The 27,722-nt window shown below is 36.7% G+C and overlaps 1 protein-coding gene across 3 annotated transcripts; it reads left to right on the top strand.

Moving 5' to 3' along the window:
- Nucleotides 1-8,572: 8,572 nt before the first annotated feature.
- On the top strand, nucleotides 8,573-27,076 carry LOC111609940. Of its 3 annotated transcripts, none has more exons than XM_023341469.1 (8): nucleotides 8,573-8,741; nucleotides 9,574-9,704; nucleotides 10,336-10,436; nucleotides 10,947-11,095; nucleotides 12,338-12,566; nucleotides 12,702-12,922; nucleotides 24,043-24,102; nucleotides 25,244-27,076. In XM_023341469.1, exons 2-8 carry the CDS (start codon nucleotides 9,586-9,588, stop codon nucleotides 25,409-25,411), a joined length of 1,047 nt encoding a protein of 348 aa, XP_023197237.1. In that variant the 5' UTR covers nucleotides 8,573-8,741; nucleotides 9,574-9,585; the 3' UTR covers nucleotides 25,412-27,076. The 3 variants fall into 3 exon arrangements, with proteins under 3 accessions (XP_023197237.1, XP_023197238.1, XP_023197239.1); XM_023341470.1 differs by having other exon boundaries at nucleotides 24,046-24,102; XM_023341471.1 differs by lacking the exon at nucleotides 24,043-24,102.
- Nucleotides 27,077-27,722: the final 646 nt, after the last annotated feature.

The following is a 27,722-nucleotide window of genomic DNA, read 5'->3' on the forward strand; positions in this document are numbered from 1 at the left end:
GTATAAAAGTAATTGTATCTATGCTTATTGGGCATGATGTGTTGTGTGTGCCTTTCCATTTTTTAAATATCTTCTCTGTGGGGGAGTGGATGTTGTTTTTGTGTGTTTTTGTAACGAAAAAAATATTAATCATTTATATTAATTATTTGGAGTAAGAAAAAGAAAGCTTTGCAGTAAAAATGCACCACAAAATGCCCAGCTATAATTTTGAAAAGGTTATGTAGAAGAAGCAGAAAACATGTGGGCAGGACACTGGTCAGGTGATTCAAAGATTAACTTTTTGGCCAACATGCACAAAAATAACAGTACACACCTCTCTGCACATCATAAACAAGAGATGAAGAGCTGATGATTTGAACTCATGAGCGTTGAATTGTGTCTGAGTTTTTTCTGCGATTTTCTCCTCCTTAAATAGCTTTTTGTGGTTAAAGAAAAGTCAGTTTTCTCATTCCCTGTTCTAATATACTGACAGGATCAATCCACCAACTTCACTTGATTTCACAGTAATTTGATAAATCTTCACAAATTTTAACCCCCGCTTCATTCACCTCTGAGAGAATAATCTCTAATTATAAATGCTGAAGCTTAATTATTCCTTTATTAACAGCCTGAGTCAGCCAGCACAGATGGATTCCCACCGAAGATGAGAACACAATTTAATGTCAGGAGATGAATTTATTAGAACAGTGATTACATGTAAAAGAGAGGCTAATTAAGGTTTGTGCCCCTTGAACCATTTAAGGCCTCTCTTCTGGTTTTGTGTGTCTCCTCTGAAGTTGCAGCTCTATGATTGTGACGTAATGGTTTGTGACACATGTGACAGCTTACAGATGGAAACCTGATCTGTTCCCTGAAGGATAAGATCATCTGAAGGAATGTGAAGGAAGCGGGTCATAATTACTCCAATACATGATGAAGCTAAATTATGCATAGCAACCTCATCTGAATCTTTGTGATACTCTTGTGCAAGTCCAAAAAACAGAAGATGGGATTCTCTTTTTTTTATTCCAATGGGCGGCTTATTTATATATATAAAAAGAACATCTTTTGAGGTTCATTAGTTCAGTCCTTAAACTATGCACTCCTGCCTTCTAGTGGAATACTGCAGTATTACATATAAGCTTAAACCGACTTGAAACCACAGAAGTGAATCAAATTTAACCTGCGGCGCCCCTTTGTGGCAAAGAGAAATCAATGCTGGGTTTTTGTTAGGTCATTTTAATTTTCTGTCAGGTCATTTTAATTTTCTGCTGTGTTGATGGATGGGTTTGTAAAATGCATGTCCAACTGGTTATGAATATCTGACATATTTGACACCATTAAAAATAAGTAAAAGGTGAAAGCCAAGAAGCACTTTGATGAACTGATGTACTGCATTATGGACAATGTTTTCATCAGAGAAGGTAATCTCAACAAGTAGCTAATTCTATAGTTTATGTAAGGCTGCTGTAAAATAAATTTGAATGAGCAACTGGAAGCTGATTTAATATCAGAGGTCATAATAATGAACCAAGGACTAAATATTTGACTTTTCCTGTGCTTTGGGAATGTTACGCTGCTGCTGCAGCTGTGATGAAGCCACTTCACTGCTTGTTGAGATTAATAGCCAGCACACATGGGTAGGGGGGCATTAATGTTGAAAAGCCACCGCCCCACCTCTTCCTCAGTGCTACCCTGGGAGCGGCAACCTCCATAATGGGTCTATTCTCTGAATTAATGATGCTCATGGGGCGCATAGAAAACGAAGTGAGTTTAATTATAAGGGACGAGCCGAGAAAGAGAGAAGCAGGGAAATATTGAGTGTCATCGTGGGCAGCTCTTCAGAGCTAATTCCTGCTCTGTTTCAGGGACCGAGTTGTTTAAAGGCAAGTAGATACAGGTGTGTCTCAATATATCAGAATATCATTGAAGTCATGTACAAATGTATTGCACACAGAGTGGTGTACAAGCATTTCAAGTGTTTATGTCTGTTAGTTTTGATGATTTAGGCTCCCACCTAATGAAAACCTAAAATTCAGCAGTTATTGACACCATCTAAAAGCAGAGTAAGTTGAAAAACCTTCTCCGGAGAGTGTAAAAGCATAATGGATAGCTCAGTGGAAGGAAAAGCTGTAACTCACTTAGTAACTTGTTTGTTTAGTATTTACCTTTTATCCGGCTCACCTGTCTTGTGGAGGCCATCTATGAGGGTCTGCTACAGAACTGTCAAGTCAGCAGTTTTCCCCTGACTGATTAGACTATAACATAGCATCCATCCTAACATTGTCTCCACCCATTTGTCTTAGGGGGGGCGCAAGCGACTGGTACATTTCTACATCAATTAGTGGGCAAGAGTTGTGATATAACATTTCTTTTGTAATCTTAACTTTGTTTTTTTCTCAGAAACCAACTTTGAATGTTTTATACTGTATTTGGTCTCGATCTTGTCAGACTAATCTTGAACTAAGCTTGAAAAGAGGAATGCTGTACAATGCTATACAAACCACAATATTTTCATTGATAATAATGTGATATTCTGTAACATTACATTTCTGTGAATTTTTTTTTCCCTTAGCTTTGAGTCCAACAGAGGGCGAGTGGACACAACCAAACCACTGACTGTCCTCTTTGCCTGAAACCGGAGAAGTACCTCTTGAAGGGAGTCACTTGCAATCAGAAAGCCTCCATTTAATTACAACACACAGGAAATTACCGAGTGAATGGGTCAGGTGCTGATAAGAGGCTGAGTCTCGGCAATGATAGCTCCTGAAACCCGAGGAGACCCCGATCTCAAAGCTGAATTATCACAAAAGGCCATGTCTGGAAGCCTGACAATCTGATTGTACTGTCATCCAGATTCATAATTAATATATTTATCGAATTAATCGCTGAAAAAAGCCCCGGCCTTCTGAACAGAAGGCAGATTCATTCACGGCTGGCTCGACTTACCTCTAATAACAGTGTTGTCAGTGCAATAGGCCCAGAGTCGAACGATCCTCCAAGACGTCATGACAGACAAATTGCTCATCTGTGTGGAGATGATATGAGGAATTTTTGGAGTAAAAGAAAGAAGAAACTGTCCCTTGTTTGGTGACATTCACTGCTGTAGTTTTGTTTCAGACTGTGAGACCAGGTTGGAAGAACATGAAAGAGACATTTGCTGTGTAAAGAAATGAAAGTTGATGTTGTTATTGCTCTGGTTTAACAAATCACTCAGCAAAGAGGTGCTTTGTTTCTTCTATATATTGCCCAGAAGAAGATTCATCACAGCATTTAAAATGATATTATAAAAAGTAATCCTTGAATCCGATAATATGTTAATTGTAAAACTTATTTAATCCCTTTAAGATTTTTGCAAGACCTTTTTTTTTTATAAGCAGTCATGTTTCTCGTGGTTTTATTTCAGTTGTAGTTTTCTTCTTGCCATTCTGCCATAAAAGCCAGACTTGCAGAATGTACAACTACTAGCTGTTGTTTCAACAAATTCTCCCACCCCAGGCGTGGATCTCTGGATTCTTGGCTGATTCTCTGACTCAATGTTTTTGTCCTATTCTGTCATTATCCTTGCTCCTGAGAATAAGGGGTTTTTTGTATGGTAGACATTCCCTCTTTCAAGCTCAGAGTTTAGGCCTTTGTTCTGTTGAAACCAATCACAAATTGGACGCATATGGTATTGCAGACACCCATCATATGGCTAAAAAGGAACTGGTTGAGAGTAAAGAGGTCCCTCATTTGTCTCCTGGTTTCCCATCTGGGCCCCTGAAAAGGTTACAATGGACTCTAATCACTGATAAACTGCACAATCATTTAAACTGACTATAGATCTATCATTGCATAATAGATTACATCATACCTCATAGCACATTTTGATTTTAGGTAACCAAACCCAGGCGGTTGAGCGACAACATAGCTTTAAATGACATTATAAAAAAATATTAAAGTAAATAATTTGTGGAGACCCTGCACATTTCCTATTATTTGAAGCTGGTGTTGTAAAGATTTTTACAAGGTCAGCTTACATTTAAAGTGCAAATAGTTTCCCTTCACTGCTTTCTTGTTTACTCTGTGATAATATTTTTTTAACACGTTGTTCTCTGCAGCACTTGTACTGAATGTTTTCATGCAGTCGATCCTCGGCTAGTTGCGCTCCTTGTTCCACACTGAGAGCCCGGCCGCTGTTTCAGACTGATTGGATTGGAGCCTCTCCTTGGCGCACGCAGCTGCACAAAACAGGTGGGAAAGGCTTTTCAGTGGGCCTTGCTTACATCGAGGGCTCTCTTTGTAATTGCTGGCAATTACAATATGTGGCACGTGATGCTCCGCCGCTGTTTTCAAACATGATGAAAGGGCAACAAGGTCCCCCCTCATATCCAGCCATAATTGAACAATTAAACTTTAGCATACTAACTACCTCTTCATTTGGCAGAACTCATTATGGAGGCAAGCTACACACAAAAAATGGCTCTCTGGGGTCAAACTCATAATAGTTTCTCTGGACCTAATACTATCTCAGACTTATTGAATGACAGGAAATACTGCTTATCTGTTTTGTAGTTCTGCTTGGGGATCACATTTTACTGCATGCCTACCTTTTAAGCTACATCATTAAAAAACTGTTGAATATAGGTATAATGTTTGCCTGAGCTAATCCTGGTGGATACCCAGTTTATAAATTTGATTTCAGGTTTGAAATTACGCTGTTTGGTTGAGACAGTCAGTCTCTGAAAAATGTCCTAATCTGCTTGGAAAATAAAACGTTTTTTGAGGGAGCATATGGAGAATCTCTTATATTAATAATGCAGTGGAAATGATCAGAAATAAGTGAGGCAAGCATTAGTGATGTCATGCAGACCTTACTTCTGGAAATGAGATGTGGCGATTTGAAAAATCATCTCTGGTGGACAAAAAAAAAAATCTTCCTTTTCTTCTTTACTGATATCATTAATTCATATCATCCCCCCACAATCAATGCTACTCCTGATAAAAGTCTGGTTTGAATTGGTCAGTATTTTTAAACATTATAAGTCATTTGTGTCAGTTTAAAATATTCCTACTCTGCAGATGAATTTTTCTATTAACTAAATATGTTTAACTGTAACAGATTTGAAATCATCAGCGTCTGTTTACTGCGGCCTGTGGCAATAAATCAAATATTTTATTAAAAGCAGCATTTTAAGGTTTAAAATGCTTTATACTGTACAAATAAAAGCATTCACAAAAATCTTTAGCTCAACATATTTTTGTGATATGAGGTGCTTTTGCACCAGGGTTTGCTTGATATTCCTCTGGAACTTAAGTTTTAGGCTTTTCTGACTTTAAAGGGAATGTAATGTGGTTTCGCGGTGTAAATGTTGTAAAAATAATTACAAGTTGTAGTTAGAAAAAATGGCTTTTATCACAATTGAAGCTGCCTGTACTTTTCTCTTGTCTCAGAAACGACAATAAGTCTTTCTATGGATTTTAATTTCGCAGTGGGATTTTCTTTCTCAATCCCTGTTGACCCAGATATCAGTTGACTTTACGCTGCTGTAGATGGCGGTGTTACCCCGATCAACCTTTTCTACAGCACAAATGTTCACAAAAGCGAAGGTAGCAGAAAATACAGTTCTGGGATAAAACATACATGGTCTCAGAATCAAAACATGCCTAAGATGAGTGCTTAAGTGCTGGAGTCTTTTGAGAAGCAACATGTCAACACACATCTAACCTACTTGACTGATTTGTTCTCCTGTTTTTCCCATTTTGATGAGTGGCTAAAAAAAATGGGCCTCTAAGTCCCTTTATGTCCTGAATTGCATATTAAATGTTTCTCTGAACTCTGATCAAGTTAAAATGATCAAAAATAATTTTTAAAAATGCTTTAGTTACATTTATGTCATTGAAATTTTTGGAGGTACAACTAATTGTGCCACTGATTATTTTGTTGATGGTTTTGTTATTATTCCCAAATGAATGCCGATACTTGTGGAAAGATTTGTAGCTAAGAAAGAAATATGTATTATTGTCAGTCTCCAAATTATTCTGCTTAGGCTGTAAATCATCCATATAATACTCCCATAAGTTCAAACGCTGTCTAATTACACCTAATAATGTCCCTCAGGCACTCTATGAGCTCTCCAGGTGCATTAGGTGAAAATTGGATTAACTCAGGCAATGGACAAAGTGCTTCACTGCCACTTGGAGAAGGCAGTGGACATTAAAAGAATCTGCTATTTAATCAGTTTAAAGGTCTGCATAAGAAATTTACATTTCTCCAAAAATGAAATCATAAAAAAAAAAGTTTATGCAAGACAGAAAATGACATCACACATCCATCCTGCAGGCAGTCAGTGATACAAAATATGATGAATTTGATATCAATGCCAACAGAAAAGCCAAACCATTGGAGCACGGCCCGCAACTCATATATGTGTCATTTGCGAGTTCAAACATAAGATGGTTATATGTGTTGATATATCAAGGCAAGAGATGAAAATGATTGGAACTATATCATGAGGTGGTGATTCTACACTGTATTAAACAGCACAAAGGGGCTTTTGTCATTGAATTCCCACAGCAGTTCAGCCACTATCGCCTCTGCTTTAATTTAATATCTATTTATTTCACTCCATTGTATGGGTTTTATTGAGGTTGTGCCTGTTTTATCGGCTCAATCTAAACCAGAAGTGAAGGTCAGGAGAGGCAGAGTGCCTCTATTTATTGGCTTCCATTGAGCCCATATGAGCTGATTTGGCTATCTGGTTTTGATATTAAGCTCTTTCACAGCATTTTCTGCTCTCCGGATATTGTTTATCACCACATTGAGATTTTTGCAGTGCATTTACTACTGAATTAAATATTCTTCATCATTTTTGTAATATCCTCTTTGCAGGCTCATGCAGGATGTGCCAGCATGTGTTCTTACCAACTATCTATGAGAATGAGATTAAAAACAAGCCAAAGCTTCATTTCTTCTCTGTCTTCAAAAAAGTTAGAACAAGTCAAATACTTGGATTTGTGGAAAACTTCTTCATATTACCCAACTCTTATGTTTTATATTTATCCCATATAAATATATATCTAAATATATATCTATAATATATAATATCTCCTCTTGCTTTACATTTATTTTGCCCGTTCATTCTTACTAATTATTAGATTATTCTTTTGACACAAAAAGGTTTTTCTTTCAGTGTAAGATTTAAAGACAAACCAGTTGCTTTTTGGTCAAGAGTTTTGCTTTTTTAATCATAGATCAAAGAATTTGTTTTGCAGATTCTTAGCACTGTCAATCAACCTTATTCACTCACTGCTAAATGTGCTAATGGTGGAGAAACAACTTATCGTTATTGCTAGCTACACCATAGCACAGAGCAAGAGGAGGGAGGATGAGCACTGAGCAGCCACATGAGATTGTGATTGACAACACTAAAACTCTCCTGGCTCTGATTGGTTGTTTCTAGATAGTACTGGGAGAAAGCAGATGAAATAAGTTTTTCATAGATTATTTCTATATCATACTGTCACAACATAATGACAGTTTTAACAAATATGTAAAACAATATTTTTTATAAAAGTTACATACTGCAGCTTTAATTTCACTCAGGAGAGGACGGGTCAGGAGGGACGTGGGTTAGAGTTGCTGCTGACTGACTCATCTGTTGTTAAGTGGTAAAAGGTACAGGGACAAGTTAAATATATGAATATGTTGGTAATTTTTTTTCTTTGTTCATAGAATGCTAGTGAAATGGAGGCAAACAGTCGGTCAGGGGCCCTTAGAATTATCATAACTTTCCGCCCCTATAACTTTGCCCCTGTCCAGGACTACCTTGTAATGAGCTTGATCCATTTCATTATCAACGCCAAACAAAGCCAAAAGCATCCCACAGCATGATGTTACTACTATTACACTTCAATATGTTGTGTTTGGAATAATGTTATTTACAGAACAGCTGTATTTACATATTAATTGCACATGTGGACTCTTAATTCAATGGACTGAATTTTACCCAGGGATTTAAAGACAGGCTAAAAAGTAAGGGTGCACTGATAAATCGGCCCAGATTTTCTTTATTTTTGGAGATAAGCAGATGCTTCCATGTGAAGTCAGTCGTATCCACTGATTTTATCTACCTGAACAAAGGCCTAAAAATCAACCACTGTCCTCTTTTGCTCTGCCGTGAGCTGACAGACCCTCCAGGTCATATCTACACATTTGGAGTTAATACTAGTCACCCCATTATTACCAACTCAGCAACTTTCTTGCTATAGAGCACAAAGTTATAACAAGCACTTTCACAAAGGCTAGGTAGCTGTTGATCAAGTAAACTCACCATTTGGAATATTTTACATATTTCTGATTTCAGTTCTTCAAAAGCAGAGCCATTTTGATAAGAATAATATAGATTTTTTGCATTTAGAAAATAAATTACAGACAGAACTGTGTTTTGTTTATATGCTACAATGACCTGCCAGACTTTCATAAGTCCTTTAGTTAGCTCCTTGCGTTACTGCGAGATTAACTAACGTCCTCTCTGACGTCACGTCGTGGCAGAAATATGACTCTGCAGGTGGCGCACGTGGTCTGTTGTTTACTTCTTCCAGGAACGTTTTGGTTGGTCCAGCTGGAAGGGAGCAGGGGACGCTTAAATTGTGAAACAATTTTCCTGGATAGAGTTACTCAGCATTTAGGAGAAAATAGATTGAGTATAGAGGCCGGAAAGATGTCAGACTGAAAGCTTTTCCTCTTCCGAAGCGGTTTAATCCTTAAAAAGAGAAGAAAAGTAAGTATAGTTTGTTTCCTGGTGAGTTTGTGTGTGTCACGCATGGGTTCTTTGTTCTAATCCTCTCTGTTTTCCCCAAGTTCAAACAGCCAAGTGCCCTCAACAGAACTGAGAAACTTATATATCAGGACATCACTTTTCCACTGAGCGTTTTCTTTAGCTCTAAAAGTTATTGACCTACTCCATTAGCATAAATATGATATAGAAAGGCAGGATTAGGCAAAAACACGTGTCTAACGAAGCTTAAAATGTGGTAAATAATTGCACAACTCAAACGTAAAGTTATTGACCTGGTTTTGAAATACTTAAAAAAAAACAAAAAAAACTTGGCTTGTGTATTTAGTCTTTCTTACTCCAATACCCCCCAAATATAGTTCAGTGAAATTGTCTTCAGAATTCACCCTGATGTAAAATCTATATGACTCCAGCTACTCTGTAAAAACCTCAGACGTTTGTTATAAAACAGGGGTGCCCAAAGTCGGTCCTCGAGGGCCGGCATCCTGCATGTTTTGGTTCGGCATCCTGCATGTTTTGGTTCTCTCCCTAGTGGTAGTAACAACCTCCTCAGCACGTCAATGCTCTTCTTAGGTCTTTAATGAGCCATCATTTGATGCAGGTGTGCTAAACCAGACAGAGGAACACAGCAGACTGTCAGAGATAAAGTTGGCAGGAAGTTTGAAGCAGGGTTATGTCATAAAATAATGTCCAGAACATCTTGCGTCAAACAGAACAGTGTTCAAATATTGATGTTCAGTATGAACAATTTTGCAGGGCAATTTAAATACAACATACTAATGTAAGAATGTGTTCTAACTTCATATCTTTTGTCCAGATACAATCTAGAATGCTTCAGTTTGGAAATCTCTTTGCCCATTTTCACCTTCCCCACAAAGCTTCAGAAAGTGCTCAAAAACAAAGCTTAAAGCAGCTTCCAAGCCTTCCAGACTTTTTGCAACATGTCTTGTAAGTATGACGTCACACTATGTATTGATTTTACAAAATAGGATAAATGTATAGCTAAGTTATGTTGTAAAGTTCTTATTTTTAAATGTGTCTTGAATTAAATATAGTGAATTTAACTAACTCTCTCCTCTAATCAGATATCTTTCCAACCACCAAGTGACAAGACTCTCGTCAACAATAAAATAACTCCTTCATACCGATCCTTTTCTAGAAATAATCCTCAATATTTGTTGGAATATATTTGAACTCTGTTATGTCTCTCATCAATCAGCTGATACTCCATCCTGTTATAGCTAATCAAACCAATGAGACCTTTCATCTTCTTCAAGGACTATCATTGGACATGCCTCATATTAGATTTTAACTGTCTAAATCAATCGTGTCATTCATGTTATTAAAGCCTTAATTGCAGTAAAAGTTCCTTCGCCACAGTGATGCATTCTATATTGAGAGGAATATCAAAATCCAAAAACCTCAGACATGTCAACAAACTCATAATATATTAGTACAAGGTGTTATTGTCATGTTACAGCTTAATGAGAGTCAGAACTAAACACATTTAATGGGTAACTTTTATTTTTACCAATGTAAAGTAGATCCAATTAAGCTGTTTTGGTTTCGTCTTCTGCAGGAAACTCACCGGGCTAAGGAAGGAAGATGTACACTGCAATCTTCGTGTCCCTGACCAGCATCAAGCTCTCAAAGATGACATCAACATGGTCATCCTGACAGGTTTGAAAGTGTAACCTTTCATGGTGGTTATTAATTATTTGTACAGGGATGTGAAAAAGTTGTTGTCCCATTATAGTTTGTGCGTAGAATTTTGAGAAAAGTGATTAATTTAATACAATTTGGAAGAAGGATGCAACATAACAAATTGTGGAAAAATTTAAATGTTTCAGATCACTAGCCAAATGGTAAGCTTGGTTAAAGATAATTTGAGTAAATACAAATTACTTATTGTCCTGTAAGTGACATTTTCTTTTCCAAACCATTAATGTATAGCATAGAGGCGCCCCATGAACAGAGAATGATGGCCTTCGATATAGCTGTTATGTTGGACCTTTGCTACATGCTTTCCCTCCTTCTTTCTCTGTCCATTTCCTGTCTGATTAGTTTGAATAAAGTTCCACTAGTGCCACATTTTTTAAAAACCAACAAACAAAAGAAAAATATCAATGGACAAAAGCATGATTTTGGAGGTTAATAGACATCCACCTTTGTTTAACTTCTTTTTTTCAGGTCATGGGATCTTCTGCATGGATGTAAAGCCCTGGAGAGGGACAGTGTGTGCTCACAACCAAAACTGGCATGTGCAAGTGAAAGACAAAGACGAGAATTTTACCAATACTCACATTGAACAGGTTGAAGATCCCCTCAAAGCTGTCACGGTACACAGATTTTATTAATAGAAGATTGCTTCAAAAAAAAAAAAAGGAGCTTGTCTAGCATACTTACGCTCAAGGTCCAATTAATTATCTAAATCACTGAATTCATACAAACTGCTACAGGGTTAAGAGACTCTGTGTCACTGTAACAATTTATATGGAAATTTCAAACACTGCAGCAGGGCTACCTAAACTTCACAAGTGGGCACTCTTATAATTGCGTTCACAGACAGAGGGGGCGGTGCGGGGGGGTTGAAAGCAGGCAGGTGCCTAAACACAGCTGTGACCTGACGATGCTGTGTCTGTTAGGAGTCACTCATTTCCATTTCTATAGATACTTCAGTATGACAGGAAGCTTGATTAGAAGACCATTCTGGCAGACACAAGCTGCACTGGTAAAATTGTTGAGTCTGCAGATACACTTGAGGTTACATCACTTCCTTTGCCTTTAGGGTCACTGGTTACCAGTCTTTCTTCTTCTTTGAAAGCCTCCAATTGTAATTATAATGGAGGTCATGTATACATGACCAAAACATTTGGTCCCTAAAATGTATTTTATGTCCTTTTTAGTTATCTTTATTTTATTTTTTGTCCAATGCTACAAAGGATTTAACAAGTTTGTAGAATGGTAGACGCTTTATTTACAGTTAGAGTTGACATTAACGGCGGTGTCATGTCGTCATATGAAAGTCACTTATGATAAAAGTGTCTGCCAAATGCCAAATACATGAATTTAAGCAAGACAGCAATGCATCTAGGATCCATATGGGTCCCACATTTTCCACAGATCTTCATGTATCAAACCTGCAGTATTTAAGTATTTAGAATGGGGCCCTTTGTTATTTCATGGAAAAGCCCATCGGATGACCTTTTTTATCCAATTTCCTAACCATATGTTTTGCACACATTGGAGTACCACAAGCATCAGTTTATCTGTGTCAATAACTTGTTTGGTCAGAGATTACTTGCTAGTAATTGAATGACAAAATGAAGTACTACAAGTTTTTTTCAGAGATACAGTATAAGATATGCTAGTATGCTAAAGGTACCAATGAAGAATTTTTTAAGCCTAACAAAGAAGTTGAATCCTTCCAGATGTTTAGCTACAAAATGTTACTTTAACAGGAGGATGAAAAGGAAAACGTACTATCTACATCCTTATGGTGATATTTCAAAATGAACAGCCAAAAAAGAAAAGTAGACAATAATGTTTTTTTCTTCATTATGTTTAACTGTCTCTTCTAGCGCAAAACAGCTCAATTATGCAGTCATTTGAAGAGGAGCGGAGTGCCTGTACGCAACAGTCTCTTCTTCCCCAGAGTCATCTTTCTCTCCCCCGACCTCAAGCTGGATGAGGAGCTGATGAAGAGAAGGGAGCTGGTACCTTACAGCCAGATAGATGAGTTCCTCAAATCTTTCAAAGAGGGCTATATGGGCTGGATATCTGATGCTTTGACTCCCTCCTGGATCTCAGGTGAATGGATCTACAGGCTTTAAAAATGTATATCATGGCTGAAATCCTCATGGTCTTCAAAGAGTTGCAAAACCACATTTTTAGTCTTAAGTTTATGTTATTAAATTTACCAAATTCAAACATATTGCTCTGCAGGTCATCTGTCATACAGGCAGATGGAGTCGGTGCAAGGCATCCTCAGGAAGATGGGAACGTGGGACCTGGTGCTTTTGCATGGTGGTGAGCAACTGAAAGGAGACTATCAGGGCTGCCAGTACATCGCGCTGGACCGCCAAGACACTGAGACTTTGGAGTTTTCCAGAGTCAAGACCCTCGCTGCTGAGTCATTGTGGGCTTTGTTAGGCCACGTTCCTCAGGTGAGTTCACAAACCTGACTGATGAGTTTACGTCATGTAATGATGTAAAATGTAAGGGTGGACATGATCCAGCAGGGGGCAGTAGTACTTTATGGCTGTCTGACTCAACTCTTTGTTGTTATGTCTGCCCTGTTGTGGTGCCTGGGAATGCACTCGTAGCATAATATAACACAACTTTAAAATGTTACTTGAACCCTTTTTAACGTAAATCTTTATTTCAAAATGTTAAAAAATAAAACAATACATTTTTATGAGACATTTAAATGAAAAGTTCTTTGTATTTTTTGCAATGAGGAAAGCATTGGTCTTTTTCAATCTCTTGAAATAAAATAGTAACTATTAAAAAATCCAATTGCTTGAGAAAGAACATGTAATTTCTTACACCAGAAACGGCGACATCTAGAACAGCATACTATTTATCAGTGATTGAAGATTGCAATAATGATTCTTGTTTTTTGTTTTTTAGTGCAGCCAGACTAAAGCAGTCAAAACTTTGTGAGACATGCATTCCCTTATCTGTCAGTAGGGATGACTTCACAAGGTTCTTTGTAAATAAAATCAATTCCAATTTAAACAAAAATGATTAGGATCCTTCCCAAAATTGCAACTTGTTCATTTCTAGACGAGGTTCCCTTAGTAATAACTCTATGACCTGATTTGTCTGTATTTTTAACTGATTTTAACTGATCTTAGCTTCATCTACAACTTTGACATTGATCTTAACCCTCATTCCCAGTAGATATTTTGTCAGTGTTTGCAGCAATACACCAATTGGAATTATATGATTAATTGAATTTCTAACATTTCTAAACCAAAAGATCACAAAATGGATACACACCCATTACTGAAAAGTCCAGATTTTTTTTCTTCTTACCTTTCAAGCATTTACTTCATCACACTCACATTATCACTTTGTCAGTTATAAATAAGAATATATTTAAATCTGTTTAACATTTTACATCATTTAAGTTCATTATATGCTTTATATGTTTATCTAATTGTGCATGTTTAATGTAGTCTGTTTAATTTTTCAAAAATATCACTTGTTGGCGAAATTAACAAGTCTTGCAACTTATAATCAAAGTTAAGATAATCAAAAACACAGCAGCATATATAATGAATTCTGAAGTGATAAATGTTTAATGCAATTGACATTTTTGTTTTAATGTAATTTATGTGACTTCCAGCACTGCCTATTGCTGATAATGTCTTCAGAAAAATTATTTCATATACTTTATTTTTGCATTGTTTATCAAAAGTCTAGTAACAGACCTGGTTAAAAATATGAAAAAACAATCTCTTACTAGTATTAAAATTCTTTCGTATCAAATCAACTTTTAAGTCATCTCCTATTGTTTCCACACAATCCTTTCCATAACAATATAGATGTTACCAGTAAAGTGTCTGCTACCAGTAAAGATATAAGTTTCTAATATTAATTAGAAACTTCTAATTAATATTATTAATTAGAAGAAAAACATTGGTCTTGGCACTCATACTTGAGGAACACCACATGAAATCCATAGCAATTGTTAATCTGTATGTAGGAATGCAGCTAAATATGTTCTTAGTTACACATTGAAAAAAAATATTTTTGAACATTTTTATTCAGGACTTCTCACAAAAAATGTATTTGCTACTCATACATCACTTTCAATTGTCAGTTAATTTGCTTTGAAGGTTGACATTACTTCTTCAACACCAAGGAGCGTGACCTGTGGTCCGCATCCATTACTGATTCACAACCCTGTGCACCCAAACACTGAGCCTCGGCCTCCCATACAAGTCCAGGGTTCAGTTTGCACCCAGCCCCCACTCTCAAAAACCCAAACCCAGAGTATGCACTCTCACTATTCGCCTCCAGCTGCTGTGTATTTGATACATGACCCGGCAGTCATTAGACAGTCTCCAGCAGACTCCTTTCTAGCCTATGGGGACACGCGCAGCAAAAGAAAATATATTGTTTTCAAAGACATATTTTTAACTGCAAATGTGTCACAAAGCCTGACGTACCCTTCAAAATGATATTTTTTTTTTTTGCTGTACTATGCCACATATGTTTTAATATATATTTCAACAAATTTAAATACGTGAATGGATTTGTGCATAGAACGCATTCAGCTTGAAGCCTGTCCCATCCACTGTATGCAGGATGACATCCACTTTACATGTGTGCAGCTGCTGCAAAGGGGAAGCTTGAGGGGATGCAGGGAAACCTAATATCTCCCCTGGGCATATTTTCAAGGCTCAGAAATAATGCATGCTTTTGATTTGTTACATGTAAACACACAGGCTGAAAAACCTGTGGTATGACCTTACAGTTTCACTCGGGCATCTGTTTGCTCTGTTAAAAGGGGCGTCAGATCGCGTGTGTTTTACCCGTGAGTTCGGGTAATTGCTCCGCAGTGAATGGGAGGTCTACATGCTCCAAAGTGGAGAATGATAGAGTAGAGTGGCTGTAATTTATTAATTACGGTCTATATTCTTAGACCACGGTCCTGGCTTCATTCAATTTGTATGGATTGAGGAGTAATTACAGTGTGTGTGTGTGTGTGTGTCTGTGTGTTAAGGAGGCCGACTAAGAGGTGAAAGTCTGTTCACATCAAGATCCAAAGTGCAGGTTTATTTTTGTATTTATCTCTGCGTTATATCCTGTTTGGTTAGGTTGTTTTTTAAATGAAACATGACATTGTTTGTCAGTTTCTTCAAAAAACGCTCCTTAAAGTTTCCGATTGCATGCGACCATTTAACATCTCCGCTAATATAAAGACTGTACAAATACGGGTGTCTCGGTTGCTGGAGCTACATCTTGTCTCCCTGACAGGCCACAGGTTTCACACAATTGCAGCTTGTTAATTCAACTCCACCCTGACATTCCTCTCCGTCTGGCTGTCTCCTGGGCTGCACGTGTCACAGGCTTGTAATGGACAGCCTGGTGCGTGTCGAGCTTGGCGCAAATGAAAAGGTTGAGAGGAGGGGGACATCAACTGCTTTGTGGTGGTAATGAACGATGGCAAATAGTAAAAAGGCCCGGAGCAGGTCATTTACAAAGCCTGACAATTCTGCTGCCCAAATAGATCTTATCGGGATCGACTGTCGCCATTCGCTCTTTCTTTATGATCAGTTCAAATTATTTATAGAGACGTCACAAAATACTCACATTGTTAATTTTAATTGTCTTTTCAGATATTGTTAGGTTCACAAAAACAAAAAAAAATAGATTTTTGCAATATATATATTTTTTTTTTGAAAAAAAAAAGAAGGTTTTACACATCACAAACTGGGTTTTAAATAATATTCTAATATTCCAGTCCAACTTTCACTAATCTGTATGGTATATAGACAGAGTAAATAACATTCTCACTTTTCATGTTTTTACAAGTAGAGTAAAAGCCTGGTTTTAAAACACTGATGGTTTCTGGACTGGTTTTGGTGGTAGTCAGAGGCCATTTTTACAAGTAAGGTTACTAAGCACAAAGTAACTGTTTAGAAAGTAAATATGATGCAAATGATCTGTAATTTAGATTTAAAAACCAAACGACTCAAAATAATTTGTCATGCCTATCTTTGCTTCAGACAGATATGCAATACCTTCCATTGACCTCCGAAGTTGAAACTCTTGAAATTATATTAATCAAGCATGACGATGTTCTTGGTACAAGCCAGATCAGTAGGATTTACCAGTTATTATAGTGTTAATCTATTCTGCTATAGTGAGTTAGTCTATTCTGATTTATTCACTAAAGTACCTCTTACAAGTTTTATGATATTCTCCCATGAATCTGTTACGCAATTTCCTCAGCAGCTTTTACAACTTAAATGAAAATTGTTTCCAAAATAAACCACCAGGATATTCAAATTTCTATCATTTCAGGATCACTCTTGAAAGAAAATTAGAATTGGAAATAATTTGCTCAGTAGTGTGTGTGTGTCTGCGTGTAGGAAGCCGCTGAGGAAAACATAATTACACAAGAGAAGTGTGCTGCAGTATCACAAGTGTCTGTGATTAGCTAGTAAAGACGTGGTCCACTTACATAGTGGAAGGCAATGATAAAAGCTGTGATGTGTTTAAACTTGGTAAATATTCTGTTTTTTTTCACTCAAGTACTGAGAAGTAGTGAAAAGTCCCACAGAGAGAATCTGCTTGTGTCCATTTGAAGATGACTCTCTGCCTTTCCTCTAAATTTATCCCCCTGTGTGATATAGCAGTCATGTTGGAGAGCTCTTCAACCACTCTTTTGTTAATTTAAACATCTCCTGTCAAGGTTCATGTTTTACACATTCTACTTAACATGTGCAGTTCCAGTTAATTTGAAAACTGTATATGTTTAAAAAAAGCTTTAAGGCATCAATATTCCTTCAAAAGTTGGTCTGCAGCAAGAATAGACATTTAAATTTTATTACAGAACAAATAGGAACACTTACCAAAGGTTGGTGATATACAATTATTTAAAGAAAATCGCTCAGGAAAGTAAAATGTTCTTCACATCAGCTTAATCAAGTTTGAAATAAAAACTGACAAAAACTGTCCTTAAATACTGTCTATTTCCCCTGAAAGAGCTAGCTGTGTAAAGAACACAGTGTTTCATACAGATACAAAAAAAAGTTGAAACGATGTAAAGACTTTAAACCTAAAACTGCCAGAGGTATAAATATTTTTGGGCTTGCAATTTGAAGATATGTTCAGCTCATTATTTATCAGGCAGCCAACTGAACCAGCTTGAAGGACAATTTTTCCAATGATTCCATCCAAAAATGACGTTCACATTCTTACAACATAAATTAAAATTATGTGGAGAAAAGCTATAGCTGAAATTCTTTTATGAAGGAGTGCTTGGATAAAAATTTACATGATTATGTGCTGCTTACATAAAGTGAGCAGCACAGACATCTGCAGGAAACTAGAAAAGCAACAGTTTGAAACTCAGTTAAGTCATTCTTCAAATGTTGTGGGATTGTTCATGATTATTACAATAACTAGCATATGTAAAGTTTGATCACAAACAAACAATCCCCCAAAAATCTAGCTAATTAACAAATTTAAACCGTACAGTGGTGGATAAAGTGTTTGTCCCTTACTGGCTTCTTATTTTTTTGCATGTTTGTCACATTTTTCTCAAACAATTTTTCATAACTATGCATATTTTAAATTCACTATGCTAAATATACATCCATACTGCGATCTAAATTCATACTGAGTTCAGTTTATTTATCAAGTACCCAGCAAGATCTTATGAAGGCACGATTTCTCTATTGAGGTTTCTATGATCGATTTCACAAACGATTAAATTAATTAAAGTAATGAAAATGTAGTGGAGGAGAAATATGAAAATTGCAATTGAAAATCAAATCTAAGCTTTCCAGTCAGCCCTGGTCCCCTGCATGACCTACTTTCATGCATTTTTAATTGCCGAATTATCCAGAAACCCATGTGGTGGTCACAACAAATGGTTCTGGGGGTTTCCTGCAGCTGTACAGAATACAAGCAAAGCCCACTTAAGAACAAATGTGAAATAAAAACCCAGATTAAAAACACAAACAGTCACAGTTGGCGTCCGTTAGCCATACTTACCACAGAGCTTGGCAATGGATGTTTTTGTAATGGTAAAATTAACTCAGAAAACAAAATGCCAAACAAACTGAGACAAATAACAAAGTGACTATTTTTTAAAGGGAAAACTATGTGTTACATTACTTTGATTAATTTTCAGTCTTTATCAGCTCCTTTCAGGAACTTTAACTGCATTCCTCAGCAGCAACAAAATCCCATCCAACTCTCCAGAGACCGTCCTCTACTTAAACGTATTCTGTACTTAGACTCAACTTTGTACAATTTTAGCTACTCTAATATTGGTTACAATTTTTCCAGTTAAACAATATGAGCTACACATTGGATATTTTAGCCAATTTGAGCTCAGAAATTCGGCATATTGCATTTATTCTGCATTTTCACATGGACTGTCTTTTCTTCCTACACAGTATTTGTAAAGCCAGAGATGTTGGCTTCATATTTGCTATCATTCTAAAAATATTAATTGCATAGGATGACTGCTAAAAGCTGAAACTATATTATTAAAAAGCAAGCATTAGCACTTGCACATTCTTTTTTACAACATAAGAAAGCAGTTGTTTTTTTTTTAGTAAAAAGCAAGTGCTGTTATAAATAATTCAATGCTAATGTAATCCCCAGAACTGTTGACTTTCCACTCACCTGGGGAAACTAAAATCAAAATCTTTTGAAATAGTTGGACAGTCCTAAACTAATTATTTTTATCCCAATTCTCTTCTGTTCTTCCAGTCAGAAAATTTCATAACTAAAGATTTTTCTCCATATCCAAATTTGGTACTAAATGCGAGGGCTCTCTTGCTGTAGCTTTTCCTTGCTTGTCATTGAAGATCTTAATTTTATCTCCCAGACCTCAGTTATTTGTTTTGTGGATTCCGGATATTACAGAGATCTCCCACAGAACAAGGCTCTTAGATATGATCAATAGGGATTCATGAATAATGAAGGGGACTGAGTGGAGCAGAGGCACTTAATTACAGCTTCAAAAGCCATTCTCGTTAATTGAGGTGAATAAAGGTGGTGAAGTGGACTGCGTAGAGCCATTAGTTTTCTTTTTTTATTATTATTCTTTCTTTCCGTAATTACAGCAAAAGAAAAACCTTACTAACATCAAGAAAAGCCCAGCTGAAGTCACGGCTTTCTCAAAATGATGCATTTTTGTGTTTGCGATTAAATAAAAAAAGTTTAATTTGGGTGCTAATTCATTTCTCCTGGCCACCTGTGAGCAGTCTGTTGTACTTTTAATGTAAATGACAGTACACTGCATGTTCAGACAACCTCTGTGGGCTGTAGATACAATACTTAATTGACAGCCCTGCCATCTGTTACGGTTATGTGAAATTATGGATAAACTAGTTAACAGACACTTTGGCCCATTGTCTGTTGTTTTGATAATCACCCTTAATAACAGTCGGCATCAATATGGTCTTTAAACCCGATTTGAGAGTTAATGGAGTCAGATGGGGACAGTCGGTGTGTGCTCTGGGGCTAATTTTGTTAGAGATGTTCGTAAAGACCAAATTAAATCAGTCGTAGATTGGACCCTCTCAAGTCAGCCAGACAACCAGACCCATTGAGGAGAAAAGGAGGGGATTCATATTTTAACCTCTCAGAAAATGCACTTATGTGGATGGAAATAAAGTCATAGCAGGGTGACTGGATGCAAATGGTTATTGGAGAGAGTCTAATGGCTTCCTGTTAGCCGAGGCAGTCTGTTAGGAAACAGCCATTCAGAATTTAACGTGCAATTTTTTTTCCCTTTGTTTTCACATTTATGGCTTTAGATAAACGTAGTTATCGATGTAAATGGTCATGTCACCAAATCAAAGTTTAATAATTTTAATGCATGAGGTACATCTGGACCATGCAGAAGCTTCGTTAGGATGTATTAATATTTTATGCAGGAAGTAGTGCAGAAACACTGCAGAAGTAGTTGATGAATTGGCCAGCAGCTTTTTTCAGTGAAAAAAATATATTCTTGTACTTGTAGCACATTTTTAAACGATTTGAGTTGTAATTATATTGTATCCACTTTTTAATTTGATTAAGTTGGGGCATAATTTGGGACTTTTGCAATCCGTTAGCATACTATCTATTTAAGTGAGTTGAAATTGAATTCAGTTTTACAAAAAAATGCAGTTAGTCTATGATTTAACAAGATGGCAAATGCATTTGTGCATAGATTAAGGTTTGTTTGGATAGATTATTTTTGTCCGATTTAAAAAAAAATTCAATCTTATGAATATTTCAGAACTAAAAATTCTGAAACATTTAAGTTCAACAACAACGACAACAAAAAAAGAAAACTGAATAAATGTTCAAGGGTGGAACACTTTTTCACAGAATAATATCTACCTACAAACCAGTTTTGCTCCTTTTACGTGACGTTTTTGACTGTCAACAAAGCCGTTTGGTTTGTCAGAGGTGTGTCACTTTGTGTTACCTCTCCGTTTGCGTCTGGGGAGACACGGCACGGAACAAAGAGCCCGTCGTCTGAAGCCGGTGTGCCGTTACGCTCACTGAGAGTTCACCTGAAACACTGCACCCATGGCTCCAGGTAACGGGCCCTTCTGACTGATGCCCCGCTGGAATTCTTTGACTTTATCAGAGGAAGAATCTGAACTTTGTGAATGGCAATACACACAGGCGGTGACACATCCTTACCCAGTTACAAGGTTCCTCTCATTAATCACATTAATCAAACTTGTCAGACCCCAATATTTAAACACCAGCAAGTTTTGCAATGTGTATTCACAAAGAAAAATCAGTTTTTTGTGCTTGTTTTATTATTTGAACACATTTACCCCAAACATGCTTTGAATATGTGCGGTACACTTGCTGACCTGAAAGGTAAAGGATAAAGAAACCAGCGGAGATCAGTATCAGCAGAATGAACTTTCTTCTTGCTTTGTGGAGACTTTTGGCAGATGGTAAATAAGAAGGAGTTTGTCTGAAACACGAGGAGTGATGTCATTCAAATAACTCCAACATCTCTGAAAAAGAGAGCGGCAGCCCAGGGTAGACACTGATAGGTGAGCTCTCAGCCCCTTCTGTTCCACCCAGCCTTCGCCCCGAGGGCGCTGCCCTCAACATAAAGTGCTACAGACGCCCACAGTCACACAAACACTCAGGCCTGTTAGTGCTTGAAATGGTAGTTATTATGGTGTACTTGTGAACAGTTTACAAGGAAAGGTGAGATATAATTTTATTAGCTATTGATCTGTTCATGCTGGCTTGTTGAAGATTGGAAAGCTGTGACAAACTGTAATTCCATCGGCTCACTAAAGGAAACGCATAGATTACTTAATGATGCTGTAAAGTCTTTATTTCTTTAATTTGTGATTTTTTTATTCATTTTTTTTGCCTACAGCTAATGGAAACACAAAATACAAGATTAGAACTTTTTCATTACGGAAATATGAACTTAATAAAAACTATGTTACATCCTTAAAGGATGTTTTATTCAAAAACTATTATTTTCTGACAAATGTGTGTCATCAAAGCATGTTCTGATTTATTGAAAATGACTGTCGGATAAAAATCTCGTATATTTTTCTTCAACTTTATTATTGTATGCATCTTTATGATGGTTTATTATAAAAATCCAATAAAAAGTGATGCTTAATTTTTATTGTAATACAAAAAATGTGAAAGGTCAAACAGTTGTGAAAATATCTGCAAAACATTGTTGCTCTTCCTTTATGACTCGTTGGTCTGTTACAAATTTGACAGTGTCGTCTTTTGCTTCAGACTGTTGCTTTACATGACTTTAAAAGCATCATGCCGTACCAGTTCCTGAATCTGTTCATCTATTTGGATTAGAAAAACATCTGCCACACAGGAACACTACCTGTGATTTTCAGCCAAAGGTGGTAGGAATCTTCCCTCTTATTTTAGCAACATATAACTTCCTTCATATTGGTTTTTTTTTTTTCTGTTTTATTTATTTTTTTGCTTGATAATATTAACTGATGCAATAATTAAACATCAACTTTGCCAGAATGCTTCCAGGTGATTTTGATCTTCTGCAATCTGCAGTAAAATCTCCAAAATATGTTTCTCGTCTCATCATCTGTTCTGTTTGAAAGATGCAGAAGCTGCATTGTCTGACCCACAGAGGATAGAAGCGCCTAGCTTTCTGTGCCTAAAATTAGTTAATTGCTGATTAGCGATGATTACACTTGGCTGTAATTTGTTAGAATAATTCCACTCTGACATTCTTGCCTTGGTTTGTAAACCTCTGAGCCACCAGCTGTCATAAAGCTACTTTTTCATGCATCCCAAATTAATAGACACTTGCTGACTCAGAAGTGGCCTGATGCTATTGTAACACAAGCCATGTGGCATCCGGCCAAGGCTGCAATATAAGACACAATTGTTTTGTCTTTTTGTCCTTTTTTCCCCTCTATCTTCCTAGCCCCCTTTTTAATGCACACTAATAAGCAAGTAAATGGTAGAAAGATGTGTGTGTGAAATCATGGCAGCCTTTGTTGCAGATAATTAGGTTAGCAGCGAGAGCGTGCAGGTGCTGAGGGTGTGCTGTGTGCTTGTGGTGTGTTATCGACTTGCTCATAGGCTGTCAGGGGTGTCGCACTTCCCATCAGCCCCGAAGCTCAGCAACCTCTTCACTATTAAAATGATCACTTTCAATAGCAGACAAAAGAAAGAGGGAACATATCTAGTGCAGGGTATTTTCCCCACCTCTAATGCTTATCTGCCTTTTGATGTCGCCGTAATAAAAGGCCCATTGCGCTTCCACAATGACCTGCAAAATGGACAAGGGGCCGATATACTAGGCTCTGACTGTCGCTAGCATTAACTAAAAGGCCCAGACATTATGGAGAGCCGGGGATGAAAGTACATAGAAAAAAAAAAATAATTGAAAAATTGCCTAATGCTAAAGTGAAAGAAAATGGAACTGTGAAAAGGCACTGTAATATTCTGTTATCCCCAGTAAATGCAGCCAAACAAGAGATGTGGCGTGGCATTCTTTTTGAAATGGATGTGGTTCAATTACCTGCATGTCTAAATCTAGTTAAGGCCGCCATTGTCAGGCTTGAAACATAACAGGCAGTTTTGATGTAGTGTTAAAGCGTATTATGCCCTACAACCTACAGAAAATCAAGGGAGGGATGACTCCATTCAAGATGTGGAGGGAAATTAAAGCTCATACCGAGAATAGGGTTAATTTTATATTTATTCAGTTCCGGACTTCTGTTTGGATCTCAGTTCTGACAACAGCTGATTGGAAAGGTTACAGTTTAATAGTTAATTTGATGTTAAATAGAGGCATGATTCTTTCCATGTGTAACATGCTAGCATCACAAATTGACAAATGTATTGCTGCTTCTACTAAAATAGGTAAAGTGACTTAAAATTCATTACTCTTTTAGTCCAGCACCATAATCTAACTCTAATTTGAGCACAATTATTTCTGTTGAGAAATAATTGTTAATACAATCATCATTGGCACAATTGTTGCCACTCCTGCTGTTGCTGCTTTGTACAAACCTCCTGTTTGCTCTTACTGTTGTCTGTTCCTCTGTCTTTTGAGGAGAACGGTGCATACAGAGAGAGGAATCTTTGGCCAGTCCTCATTGTACAATCTCACAAGGTATTCCAGAATCCTAGGTCCTTCATTATACTCTCTTTTGTTTAGCTCACTTCAGAGGGATTCTGTATGATTTAGGCTGGGAAGGCTATGCAAAGAGGTCATATGCATTTGGCCAGTATCCTGCTACAAATCATTAATGACCAATTTCCATGTTACTGGCAAGAGTCTGTGATCATTTTATCCAGAATCCCAAGATTTAATAATACTACACACACTAAGAAGCTCTGAAGGCCTTTGGAAGAGAAAAGGGTTCACAGCATCACACAGCCACCACTATTTAAGTAAGTTTGGGGTGCTTTGGCACCCCTAACCCTTTTACACTAGACTTACTTGAATTGGAGAGATGGAAAATTATCATATTGTTATCTATCATCTGGGGATAGACGTTATTGTGGGAAGAACTGTGATAATAATAAACAAATATATCTACTATCCCCCAATGTGATTGGGATTCAATATTTTGCTGCTACTTCACTTTGTTCCATATGATACTATAAATACACACAATTATGTTTGAAAGTACAAAGATGTTAAAAAATACAAAGATGTTTGGGAAAAAAAAATACAGTTTTTGTGTACTCATTTGGAGTATTGTTGCACCACTTAATGTAACTATTACTGACAATACTTACAATGCCTGTTTGTTCATTGGTAGGTTTTATTTGTTTCTCATATTTGTATCTGTGAGGCTCTGATTGTATGCAGGTCATATAAATTATTTTATTGCTATCATTATAAATAACATGTTCCTCGAGTAACTTTTTATTGATTGCAGATATGGTTAAATTCATCAAGAGGCTAATTTCCCGTAGCTATTTCATGACTTACAAAAACACATCTACCTTACTTAAATGTTGTTCTGTGTCTGTTTTGTAGAGTTGATAAAGGAAGGAAAATGTTTAAATCACAGAAAAATATTTTTAGATCCTTTGATCGACCTGAAACAGTGAATATTTCCAGGAGGATCACAGTGTTTATAATACAGGCCAGAAGCTAAGACATGGTCAGAGCAGTAAAAAATAACAATTTCCGTAATAATTTCTTTAAGATCATGCACATTAGTAGTCTTTGTTTAAAATTCTTGCATCCTGACCTTTGTTTTCTGAATTAAAGGTGTGTTTTTCCGCTTTCTACTCCTCAGGTAACTGTTAAAATGTATAAACGAGGTCCTCACGGCTGGCTGGGTAAATCCCTGAATGCCACCGCCATCATCCCTTCCAACACCTTTGTGATCTTCAGAGTTAGTGGCGAGGAATCTGATGCCAAAATCCCAGCGAACACTATTCACAGCATCACACTTAGCATATGACACGGTGGAGACGATCAAAGGATTAATGGAAGCTTTCTGAATGAATAACGCAAAAAAACAAACCAAAAAACATGTTTTTTATGAATGAATGTTTCTCTATGCAGATATGGCACTTTGTTGTGTGTTGCTAACATATTCCATATGTCTTTGTGTGAGCGCACTTTGAAAAAGAGCCCATTTGCAATTTTTTCTGCTTAATTCTGAGAGTGAACAGGATGTTAATGAGATTTTTGACAATTAGCCTGATTAACTTTGTCGTGTTTTGAATTTCCAGGGCCGACCCCCACTTTGCGCGAGCTGTTAATTAACCATTATTCCTGCCGACTGGGTCACATCAGTTTGAGCAGTGAGTGTTTAATGTGCTAATCGTGGCTGTTAAAACGGGTGGCCTCCGGCTCAATGAGGATCCAGGATGTCAATGTTTCAGTGGGTTTTATAGGAAGTTATTTACAGACTGTTTAGAGAAAGTAAATGTTTTTGATATCTTAATGTGCTCCACTGCTCAGAGGAGACTGTGCGGTTCCATGGTTTTATTTTGTCGGCATGGGAGAGGGAAAGAATTGTGATATGGTTACCTCAAGATACTACAGTAAAATGAACTTTCAGTGGTGATGGGATCCCCTTTAGCTAAAGCCTATCTATACTTGTGCAGAATTTTTAATGTGTTATCTGAGGGAGAGTTTGAAAAGCAAAACCACTTATTTGCATGGATTTAGTCTTGGCATTGGGCAATTGAAAACATTGAGGTAAACCAAAGCTTTTATTAGTTACTGTATAAAACTGCTAAAATGTTCCTTTGGTTTAAAGTCCTTTTTATGTCTTTCTCTAAAGCAATAGTTGTAGTGGTGACTGAAACACTGCTACAACTATTGATTTAGAGAAAGATATTTTAGCTATATTTCGAAGCAAATGCCTATTAAAAACATAATATTTATACAGTTCAAAGTATTCAGATTTTAGCATATGGCAGATTTTAGTTTAACCTTTACATTTTCCTAACATGTATCATTTGATTGGAAGTAATATTTTGGAGTGACCGATCCAGTCAAGTATCCCAACTTAATGTGATAGAGAATCTATGAAGAATGCTAAAGATTAGTGTGATTACAGAGAATGACTACGTCAATAACATATTCAAGTTGTAACAAAATTTCTTGTGTAATGGCGTATTATGCCCTATGCAAAATACAAAAGCAATTAAAACAGTTTTTATTTAGTTTATTTTATTTTTTCACAATTTTCTGTCAATACAATAAAGCTTCTAAGGATTATTGTATTGTAAGAATCTCATACCATCTCATACCTAACTCGGGCACATCTTTAAACGATATCAGCGTAACTTGATTAATTGATTTGTATTCCTTAAATTAAAGCCAAATGGTCAACAGCTATTTTATGAACAGCGTTGGCTAAAAGGTATTTAGAAAAATGGGTAAAATAATAACAAATAAAATAGACTAACAAGCAGTGATTTGATGCATGATGTATTTTAATTTATTTGTGATCTCTATTTGAATGCCTTTCAGTTTTCTTGAAACTTCAAGCACTTCACAGAAATGGATTGTTATTACTTTCTTTAGCTGATTTGTTTAAGCAATATTATGTGGGTTTTTAAATTATTGTTTTTAATTTGTGGTATAATAAAGGCTTTTCATTGCTTAGCAATAACGTTTTACTCTCTTTTTTGGGTCCATGTCACTGCTACCTAGCTTCATTCTGGTGTTCTGAAGTTTACTTTCTTTTTTTTTAGTTTGGGTTTTATACGTCAACAAAACGGTTTACTTTAATTTGCTCTGCATTTCAGTGAAAATAATAGATTATTTTCAGGACGGTATTTATTTGTCATCATTCCTTCATAAATAGCAACAAAGGGTAAATCTCAATGTATTTTCTTGGAATTTTTCTGTTACAAACAGAAAAGGTTTGTAACATGTTATGTATGTTAACTTTACATAACACATACAGTATGTAAAATTAAAGGAAATTGTGACTAGGTTTTTACATTACAAAACTGAACTGAAACATGGGGTGTGCATTTATATTGAGCTCTTTTTAATCTATCTGTAAAAAAAATCTAGCACAGCATCCAGAAGTGAATTAATTGCTTAACAGTCTAGCTCAGGGGTGGGCAATCCTGGTCCTCGAGGGCCGGTGTCCTGCAACTCTTAGACGTCTCCCTGGTCCAACACACTTGAATCCAATAGCTGAATCACCTCCTAAGTGCAGTCAAGTTTTCCAGAGTCCTGCTAACGACCTCATTATTTGACTCAGGTGTGTTGAAGTAGAGACACATCTAAAAGTTGCAGGAGAC

Source organism: Xiphophorus maculatus, chromosome 10 (assembly GCF_002775205.1).
Source record: "Xiphophorus maculatus strain JP 163 A chromosome 10, X_maculatus-5.0-male, whole genome shotgun sequence".
Lineage (NCBI taxonomy): Eukaryota > Metazoa > Chordata > Actinopteri > Cyprinodontiformes > Poeciliidae > Xiphophorus > Xiphophorus maculatus.